General features: G+C 38.1%; 1 protein-coding gene and 1 non-coding gene across 2 annotated transcripts; both read left to right on the top strand.

The window, feature by feature from the left end:
* The first annotated feature begins 2,345 nt into the window (after positions 1-2,345).
* Positions 2,346-2,452, top strand: LOC121973952. Its single transcript, XR_006109854.1, has one exon. It is a non-coding gene; the product is annotated as a small nucleolar RNA R71 (small nucleolar RNA).
* A 2,387-nt stretch (positions 2,453-4,839) lies between these two features.
* On the top strand, positions 4,840-6,783 carry LOC121972312 (serine/threonine-protein kinase Aurora-1-like). Its single transcript, XM_042523996.1, has 6 exons — positions 4,840-5,024; positions 5,687-5,694; positions 5,761-5,861; positions 6,077-6,223; positions 6,321-6,459; positions 6,764-6,783. The coding sequence occupies exons 1-6, from the start codon at positions 4,840-4,842 to the stop codon at positions 6,781-6,783; spliced, it is 600 nt and encodes a 199-aa protein (XP_042379930.1).
* Positions 6,784-11,002: the final 4,219 nt, after the last annotated feature.

Genomic DNA, 11,002 nt, shown 5'->3' with positions numbered 1-11,002 from the left:
ACAGGAGAGGCAAGAGATGTGTGTGGTAATGGCTCGGCTAAGGAAAAGACCTGCTTATATTAATTTATGCATGATATGAACTATGCCTATCTTATGTTAATGTTTGGTATGATTACTTGACACTTGTTCATGTTTATGATAGAAATTGATTTCATGACCTCATCCACTTAGAGGTATACAAGAATATATAAATAAGTACTTCCGTTGCTTTAGAAAAGAAATTTTAATATGCATGTATGTTCCCTGTACAGTAACCCCGCCCTACTAGCAGGAAGGGCGGGCGTTACATCGTAGTGCTTGTTGGTCACACGCACGTGGAAGAATTCCTCGAAGAATTTGTTGGATCGAGACACACTAGAGGGGGGGGGTGAATAGCGCTCGTGGCTATTTCGTTCGATTATCGGAATCGTAAAAAGCGTAAGAGTTAAAGCAGCGGAATAAAAACAAAGAACAATCACACAGAAAGATGCAAGATATTTTTACTTCGTTCGGAGCCTAGATCGACTCCTACTCGAAGGCCTGCGATCCTTGATCGCTTTGCGTGGGCAACAACTATAAGCTCGATAAAAGGATTACAAGATGAAGTACAAGTAAATGCAAAAACTAATTATACCGACGACAAGAATAGAGTCTCGGAGCTTCGGGTCGTCGTAGACTTGTAGCAGCACTTTCGGACGTCTTTCAGAGAGGCACGTTGGAGACAGAAGACTTGAAAATTGTTGATTTGAGCTGCTGATCGAGATCCCTTATAAAGGGTGTTCAAGGCGCCTTCTACTGTTCACCAAGGCGCCTTGAATGAGCCGAGTCAGCCGCGGAGATAAGTGCTGAATTGGTCGAACCTTATCAGGTTCAAGGTGCCTCTAACCTCTCCAAGACGCCTTCATCAAGTTGTCCAAGGCGCCTTGGCTTCCTTCAAGGCGCCTCCAAGCTTGCTTCGTAGCCAGTTCAGGTTTTGCACCCGAGGCACCTCCAAGCTCCATGGAGGCGCCTCAGACACAGTTCATCCGAGGTTAATCTTTGCTCTTTGGTCCCTTCAAGATACATTAGTCTCAAATATACCCTGCAACACAAAGTTAGCACATAAAACATAATAGTTGTGATAATGACAGTCTTCGGACTGTCCAAGTCTGACTTCGGATTTCCGTCCGGAAACCTTAGGTCGACCAGACGCCTACTGTTCTCTCTACGGGGAACGCGTCCTCACCTACTCCACTCAGGAGATTTACCTGCTGCCAGTGCGATCCTCCAGATCGACTGGACTTTGCTCAGCACTCGACGCTTCCGGACTTTCTGCTAGGCATCCGCTTCTCGGCTAGTCCTGTCTTTCACCTGGTTCGCGACACCAGGACTTTCCACCTAGTGTTACCACTCCCTAGGACTTTTTCCTGAAGCCATCGACCTGCCAAGACTTTCCGCATAGGGTTACCACCCCCTATGACCTAGGATTACCACCCCCTAGGGTTTTCCCTTTGCCTAACCGTAGCTAGGACTTTCCTGAAACACTCAATCAGACTTGTTAGATCACAAAACATCTTAACTTTGAATCCTTTGCCATTATCAAAACACGAGTTCGATCGTCGGATGCTTCCCGCACCAACAGAATTCAGTCTCGAAGTCCATCCATCTCATTTGATTCACTTGTCTATTTGCTTTGACTCAGTCCCACCACATTCTAGCATCGCCCGTAAGGCAGAACGATGCACACTTGACCTTCTCGTGTTCGGACCAATCCAATAGCTCTACTATACTCTCCACAGTCTTGAACCAGGCTTGGGCGTCCCATGGATCACGGTTACCAGAGAAAGCTTCCGTCTTCAGCCTCTGCAACTTAATCAGATACACCTCCTGTCAAACCACTGTGGCCGGGCCTACCGACGGTACAGGTGCCGGTGGTACTGGTGCAGCTGCGGGTATGAATGGCATCGCATTCTGATTCCCTGGAGGGGTAGCAGGGTTCCTTTGCTAATTCATCAGAGTATTTATTATTTGCTGCTGTTCTGTGACCTGACGCTGAAGTACAGTGACTACATGCATCAGATCAGGTGGAGGTACTGTCTCATCGGTTCTAGTATTGTGTCTTCTAGCCATGCTTATCTTCATAAATGACAACAAGGCTAGCATAAGTTATTAAAGGCTCGGTTCAGGTCCGAGGTCCACGGTTCGAATCTCGACTTTAACATTTTTTTTGTCGAAACTTCTTTCGTTTAGTAAAAATACCAAACGACCTCCAAAAATTACATAAAAATACTCTAAAAATTTCTAAAAATCTCTAGAATTTTTCTATAGCATTTTTAAATATTTTTAAATTACTTTTGGGACTCGAAAGGGAGAAATTTGGGTTGTTACATCCATGATGTGGGCATTGTCTGAGCATATTATTGTATTTATCCCATGCTTCAAATAAAGATTCTAAGTCTGACTGTCTGAAGCTTACAATAAGATTTCTCATATGAGCAGTCTTGCTTGGAGGATAGAATTTATCAAGGAATTGTTGCTCACATTGTTCCCAAGTGTTAATCTTATTTGCTGGTAGTGAATTTAGTCATTGCTTGGCTCTATCTCTTAAAGAAAACCCAAACAATAATAATTTTATGGCTTTAGATGGAGCACCATTCATCTTCATAGTTCCTCATATTTCATAAAAAACTTCTAAGTGTTGATTAGGATCTTCATGTGGTTCACCCCCAAATTGATTCTGTTGGAGCATATTGATTATCGCAGGCTTGATATCAAAATTATTAGCTTCAACAGAGGGTCTTGTGATGTTAGAATGAAATCCTTGGCATAAGGTGCTGCACAATCTTTAAGTGATTTGTTTGCCATATTTGAATGTACTTGTTCTTCTGAATGTGTTTGTGAGGTTCTCCATTTATGAAAGGTTCTATCAATTTCAGGATCAAAAGGTAATAGATCACCTACAAAGTTAGATCTTTGCATACAAGAACAAGATTACAAAACCTGATTCACAAACAAAAAGAATAAAAGAATGCAAAGAAAAATTAAAGAACAGAATTACAAAACTAGTTATAAGTTAGATGTGAGAAAAGAAAAGAAAAGTTTAGTCTAACTCAAATGATAATCTCTAATGTTATAGACACAGTCCCTGACAACGACGCTAAAAACATGTTATGTCACCACAAGTGCACGGTCACGTCGTCAATAATAAAAAGATATTGTATCCACAGGGACTGGTTATAAACACTAAAGATATCTCAAAGCGAATTAGCTAAATAGTCAACTAAAAATTACACGTACTAAAAGCAACTAGAAAATAGAAATAGAAAAGTAATGCAGGAACTAGGTTTTATGAAAGTCCTAGGAGATTTAGTTTATTTGTGATACTTATTAATGTAATATGATTGTACCAATTATATCCTTAATTGTCATGCATTTGTAAGAAGTTGTTGGTTATCTCCTGCAAAAAACACTGGCAAGGGAATTATATCTACACCTTAAGAAACTAAATAGTAATGATCCCTATGAAGTCCGTTAGTGGGGCAGCCCTGTCACGACGCCCCTCGGTCATACAACATAGAAACACATCACTAATCAATTCACATCAAGATATAGGGATTAGTTCATCTATCTATCCTACTTCTTTGTAGATTCTTGCTTCACCCTTCAAGGTGATTCCCAAGATGTCTGTTAACGGGGCAGCCCTGTCACGATGCCCCTCAGTCATACAATCTAGAGAATTCCTCTAAAAGATCCATAAGAATTACAAACATCCAATCAAGAATGGTAATTAGATTCAAACACAACAATCAACACAATATTGAATTGATACAAAACATAACAACATCATTGAAACAAGAAGTTGGCAAATCCTTGAATTTATACATCAATTCACATCACAAATACTCCCTTCATCCTAGAACAAGAAGATCTACTCCATGAAACAATGGGAAAGATCTGGAGACAAGAAGATCATAAACATTTTGATCCAAATCAAGAAGCACTACAAGAAAAACCCCTTATAGAAATCGGTGGAACAACAACAGTTTTAAGTAAAAACCGATGTCTTTGAGTATTTTACACCGGTTTTTCCAAAAACCGGTGTCTATGAGCGCAGATTTTCGTTCATAGACATCGGTTTTTTAGCCGATGTCTATGAGCGCCTTTTTTTTGTTAATAAACACCGATTTTAACAGTGATTTTTAAAACCCGGTGTTAATGAATCAAAAAAAATAATTTAATTTTTCCACCAGCCAAAATTTACAACACTTCACAAAGTTCCCTCCAAACCTAAACCAATATCGCACCCCTTCTCTCAGCCTAAACCTAAACCTAAACCTCCAACCATCTCTCTCAGCCTCATCTCCCTCTTCCCCTTCCTGGATCTCTTCCCCTTCCTGGATCGACGCCCCTTCCTCTCCCGATTAGGATCAAAACCACCTGCTTCGGTCCTATGAAAAATCGCAGCATAAATCGTTCCATTCTGCCTCCTCGTCTGATCCTCTCTTCCTCCTCCTCCTTCCTCTCTTCGCTCTTCCCGGCTAAGGTAGGGGCCGACGAGATCCGAACAGCGAGAGGACGCCCACGACCACCATAGCACGGTTGGTCGGCAACATGAGGGAATCCGAAGGATGAGAGAACAACACCGAGATCTCTGATCTTGTGTAAAGGGGTCTCCTTCTTCTGAAGCAAAGAGATCAAGTGCAGTACGAGAATAACGAAGTATGTCTGCCTGCTAAAAGCCAAAAATTGCAGGCATAAAGGGCTCTTCGTGCTTCATTTTCTCCTTCTTGGCCTCTTCGCTCGCTGGGTACACGGTCATCTTTAAAACCTCTCGTTTCCTCTTTTCATTCTTCTTAATCGTCTGATTGCTAAAGGTTGAGGATGGGGCAGGGGAGGGTTGAGGTGAGGAGAATAGAGAACAAGATCAAGAGGCAGGTGACCTTCTCCAAGAGGAAGGTCGGGCTGCTGAAGAAGGCCTACGAGCTCTCTGTTCTCTGCGACATCGAACTCTCCCTCATCATCTTCTCCAGCCGCGACAAGCTATTCGACTTCTCCACTGCCTCCAGGTTTTTGTAATTCAATTTCCACCCTCTAGGGTTTTTTTTTAATTCAGTTTTCAATGCCTAATTCCGTAACTATCGTGTTTTTTTTTCTTTTCAAATCTCTGATTCACCATCTCGAATATATCCGTCTTTCAGGATCATCTTAAACTATATCTTTATTTTGCTGCATTGATTCATGGTGGTGATAAATAGGGTTGGGTGTTGTTCATGATCCAAGGCATTAGATAAAACAAGAAAGATAAATAAAAAAAGAAAAGATATAAAGGAGACACCGATGCTATTAAGGCTTAATTAAAAATCCATTTCTTTTTTTTACATATTGCATCTGTTTTATTCTGGTTATCATTTTTTTTACATTCTCAATTTTAATTTTGAAACAGTAAAGAAATATGAAATAGAAGATGGAAAAAATATCAATATGTAATCAAATTCAAAAGCATTCATATAGACTAATATTTAAAAGCTCAATTTATTAAATCACAATCATGTTTAGTTAATTAAAGAAAGAAAAACTCTCGGATGACCTACAAGATAACTTACATAAGATCTTTACATATTTGTTGCACTTCATATCTTCTTGTGAATGTTTTTCAGTAAAATTATACAACCTGATTGTTTTTCTTATTTATTTACTAGATCTCTGATGTTTTTAATCTTTTATTCAGAAAATTGGGTCATCTAGTCAAAGAAATGCCTTAAGGTACTTCTATAGATTCTTCCCAATAGTCTCCTTTGAAAGCTTCAGAAGTGGAGAAACGATGGACGCTGAATGATTTTGATATCGGGAAGCGCCTTGGAAGAGGAAAGTTCGGCCATGTCTACCTGCCCAGGGAAAAGAAGGTATGAAAGTCAACTCTGACAGATTTATCTAACGCTTTTCTTAAACTAATAATATTGTCAAATTAAGAATGGTGAAAGCTTGAATTTCCAGTGTCGGACCTCTTTAATTTTGTTAGCTTCGAGTGACTGCTCAAATGCATAGCATACTAGAGTTCGTTTTCCTGGTACGTTCATTATGTTATAACTGATTTCTTTGTGTCATTTTGGCGAGGCAGAGTAACCATATCGTGGCAGTGAAAGTGCTTTTCAAGAGCCAGCTCAAACAATCTCAAGTTGAGCATCAACTGCAACGTGAAGTTGAGATACAAAGCCACCTCCAGCATCCAAACATATTACGCCTATATCGTTATTTCTATGATCAGGTTCGACTCTATCTTGACTTATAAAGATTGTAGGCATATTGAACCTGAATTTTGTTTATGCCACCTCAGTTGACCTAGATTCTCCTTTGTATCACAGACTCGAGTTTACTTGATACTAGAATATGCAGCTAAAGGTGAACTCTACGAGGAACTACAGAAGTCCAAATGCTTCAGTGAGAGGCGAACTGCTACAGTGAGTTCTTTGCAAACACACACTAACGGTTATCAGTGTATGAGCTTTTATCTATTATTGCCAATGAAGGACTAACACTCTAATCATGTACCCATAGAATTTGCAGTTCCTTTCTCACTGTATGTACAAGTGTTGTGCATTTGCAAATTTAATGAGGCTAGTGTGTCTGCAAACTTGAACAAACGTTCTGATAATTTATAAGCTTTATGTGTTTTTTTAGAAATGCCTTAAGGTACTTCTTAATGAATTTTCCTATGTTGTCCAGGTACTTCTATAGATTCTTCCTCATGATATTTTTGTTTAGTAGTTTGTAAATCTTAAAATCTTGCTATACCTTGATTCATCAGAGCATGGGAATGAAATTTGAGGTTTACAATCTTCGACTACCTGTTATCAATATGGCCTCACTGAAAGTATTTTATTAAGATTTTTGAACTTACGCATCACCTTCAGATTTAAGTTAGTTACTTTATTTTCATTGTCTTTGAAGGACTACTGTTATTATATATTTTCCTGGTTTCTTATCATGGTTTTTCCTTATCCTCTATCCTTTATGTACTTTCTTTTGCTTTAGATGCTAGAACAAAAAGCAAACTAATGCTTTGATTGAGGTTTTGAAAATTCATAATTTTTTGTGCTCTAGAGACAAATTAATTCTTAGCGATGGATTTGGGTTTAATTCCATCAATAAGAAAAATGAAAAATAGTACTAGACATGATTTTGTTTAAAAATTCATGCGGGCTATGAAGAATGCTCCTAAATAAGGAGACAACAACGTTAAACAAACATGTTAACAACATTTAACATCAAAATAGTGTTGTAAATACAGAAATTGATTTTCCTCATTATTATTCTTCTTCTCTGAACTTGGGATAAAGGCTACTGAGGTTCCTACACAATTGGGAGACTTTGCAAAACCAAAGTAACTAATTTATTAGGTTGGAATGATAGATAGATGAGTGATCTCAGTCTTGGCATGACTAACATTTCTTTTTAAATTTTTTTATGTTCGAAACCTTTCATTTTGTTTTGTATAGTTCTCTCTAAGAGCATGGATCTAGTTATCTTTTGACAGCTGAATATGATTCTTTTACTTCATTTGTAACTACAAATTCAACATTCTGATACCTTGTGAACCACTGAAGATCCTTATTGCAAGCATTGAAATAAGCATGGCTTGTTTACTTGAGCTACTTGAAAAACTATCAACATGATCACTAAACGAAGGTAACAAATTGTTTGATTCTTTTCAATTATCAGGTGATTGAAGAGTTTGCTAAGAGTCCATGTTTGGAGCACTACAAGAACCTTGGAGCAACTTAACATTTCGAATAAGATGTAGTAGGAGCATATAGAGCTTGCGTTGTGTTCTCTCTATAGAAAAATGTTCTACTCTTAATTTCCCTTAATACTGGATATATGATGTAGTAAACTAAATTCTTGAGTAAATAAAAAAATATTTAAGTACTAATGAAGTGCAGCTGGTTTGATATATTCCGAAGAAGACATTTGCACGAATGTTCCTATGATATAACATGGGAAAATACGACTTCGATATTGGAATTAACATGATATGGGAATCCATCAATGTAAGTAACATGATACTTTCTTATGTGATGCATATTTTTCTTTTCTTTTATTTATTTGCTTATATATATGGTTGCATCTATATATGGTTGAAATTCATGTTGACTAGTTAGCATTTTAGCTATTTTCCCCTTGAAATAAAAATTTGTTTAGATGTTATTGTATCATTGGAAATCATATAAATGAATTGATGTTACTCATCTTTATTACTGCTAAGGAATTTATTTACTTTTCATGTACTCTTAGTGATAAACAGTTATGTCATTTGGGTCGACTACTAATGAATTGAATTTCCATGTACTCTTAGTGATAAACAGTTCCCAGGAATGATAGATCTATCACTATATGGTGTGGTTGAGATAATTGATGAATGTTTCTCTTTTTAAGCATTCCAATTAGTAATCTTGTTACCTGGTGCTCTTATTGCTTTTTCAACTATGATTTTTAGTCTTGGTTTACTAATATATTATTTATGTGTTTTTACAGTTTACAAATCTCAAGTACTCCAGAGTTGAAATTGATGAAGTGTGGTTCGAGTGGGTTGAATGCATGCTAGATTACATTTGAAGTGCGATTCTACCTTGATGTGTTGTTAAAAGAATGTTCTACCTTGATTCAGATATCTATTAGCCTTTGATGTAAAAAGAATGTTTGTGTATTTTATGGATACTGTTGTAAGAAGAATATTTATGTAATTTGTGAATATTTGTGTATTTTATGGATACTGTTGAATGAAGAATATTTGTGTAATTTGTGAATATTTGTGTATTTTTTTGGTTACTGTTTCGGAAATCAAATTTGTACTGTTAAAAAATACTGATATTACATCGGTTTTCCACCGCTGCAAAACCAATGTTATTAACTAATATTACATCGGTCGTATACCGCTGCCAAAACTGGTGTTATTAACATATAATATTACATCGGTTTTACACCGTTGATGAAACGGTGTCGTTAAGTGATACTACACCGGTTAATAACCGATTCGAACACCGGTGTCGTTAAGTGATACTACACCGGTTTTAAATCGATGTCTAAAATGGCAGACTTTTTACATCGCCTTTATAGACATCGGTCAAAAATGTAATAGACACCGGTGGAAAACCGATGTCTATGAGGATTTTTGTTGTCGTGAAGATAGAAAAGAAATGTTTATCTAGAGATGACGAGTAATCTTCGAAACCAATCCTTCCTACCGGAGTCTATTTGGGAATGGAGACATCCTTAGATCTTCGGATCGACACCCAAAAGAGGAAGGAAAACCTTTAGATTGGATCTCCCCAACTGGAGAGCCTCCCTCTTTCAAAGAGGAAGAAACCCTTTAAATAGAGTAGGGGGTTTGGGCACCACACGACCCGTGTCATGGTCGTGTGGACCTCACACGACCTCGCCTGCTTTGTTCTCAGCCAGAGTCACATGACCATGTGAGATTCACATGACCGTGCCATGATCCACCTCTGGATGGCTCACACAGTCGTGTGGCACACATGACCGTGCCAAGCTTGATATTTGAAAAAGTTGCACGGATGTGTGGCACACACGGCCTAGCAATGCTTGGCCTCTGGAAGAGTTGCATGGTCGTGTAGATCTGCACGACCATGTTCTCATTCTGCTTCAAAAGTGACACGGCCGTGTGATACCACACGGCCATGTCAGCCCCCTCTTCTGCTAATGCTGCACACCCGATCTGCTCCACACGACCAAGTCCATTTTCCTTCCTATTCTTTTGGCATGGACGTGTGGCGCACATGGCTGGTGCTAACTTCCTTCATTCATTGATCAAATTCACCACGAACATCATTTCCTCTCCAAATTTGACTCCTGTAGATAGAAAATGCACAATAGCAGATCTCCGAACAAAGAAGAGTAAATATGATAAAAGTAAGGCAAGGAGTATGAAAATGCACATTCCTATATTTTATGCACATTCCTATATTTTATGCATGCTTTATCTATGCATTTTCATTGGACTTTTGCATATTACTCCTCTCAGAAGAAATTACCTTTTTCCATATCAATCCTCTAGACCGTCTGGACTTTTGCTCCGTGTTAGAGATATTAGAACTTCTTGCTGGACGTCCGATCCTCGACCTGTCCAATCTTCCGCCTGGTGTCCGTGACCCCTAGAACTTTCACCTAGCATCCTAGACTCTAGGTGTTTTCCCAACATCCTCAGCTAGGCAAAACTTTACCCAGCCCCCTGGACTAGGACTTCATTGTGTAACCGTAGCTAGGACTTTCCACCTACCTAATCGCTACTAGGACTTTTCACCTGCCTAACCTCAACTAGGACTTTTCTTTGCCAAAGATCACTTAGGACTTTCCTACATACTCAGTTTAACTTTTAAACAACAAGAAAACTTAAATTTGAAATCTTTATCATAATTAAAAATTAGGTTCGATCATCTAGTGCTTCCTGCACCAACATGCATCTCCTTTATCAAAGGATTGGTGAATCCTCTGTGGGTTATTCAAACACCTTTAGATATATTGACTTATGCTCAACCATCCTAGATCTACACCTCATTGGAGATGCTCTACTAAGAGTCAAAGTATAAGCCTTCATTGATAGAATTAATGATCTTCGATGTCTAAGGAAACTTGCACTTTAGCTGTAATAAGATCTTCATTGACATGTAAAGAACAATATGAAATCTCATAGTAGGTCACATCCAATGAACTAGTTATCTATAATTAGCATCCACATGTTAACTCAACATCCCAATATTTCTAGTTAGTGAGAACCGACTTCTTGGATAAACTAAGGAGTATAACATATACTAGTCTTATAGAATTAATGATGTCTAGTCTCATCAATTCATCCGCTAGGGAAGAATTCAATATGTACATAATTACACATGATGAGATACTACTTGTGATCCATTCTTAATTTCTCTCAAGCTATACGTTGTATTATGGACATCAATAATTAAGTTTGAGATCAAATCATATACATACATAATGTGCACTCAAATAGTAAATTTATTTATCAAATAAA

Source organism: Zingiber officinale, chromosome 4A (assembly GCF_018446385.1).
Source record: "Zingiber officinale cultivar Zhangliang chromosome 4A, Zo_v1.1, whole genome shotgun sequence".
NCBI classification, from domain to species: Eukaryota; Viridiplantae; Streptophyta; class Magnoliopsida; order Zingiberales; family Zingiberaceae; genus Zingiber; species Zingiber officinale.
Note: the sequence above shows the minus strand (reverse complement) of the source record. Positions and strands in the feature narration are given on the sequence as shown.

Coding starts and splice junctions, on each gene's coding strand:
- LOC121972312 (XM_042523996.1), top strand. CDS start 4,840: ATGGGGCAGGGGAGGGTTGAGGTGAGGAGAATAGAGAACAAGATCAAG. Junction 6,224..6,320: donor ATCGTTATTTCTATGATCAG/GTTCGACTCTAT, acceptor TTTGTATCACAG/ACTCGAGTTTACTTGATACT. Junction 6,460..6,763: donor TAACGGTTATCAGTGTATGA/GCTTTTATCTAT, acceptor TTGATTCATCAG/AGCATGGGAATGAAATTTGA.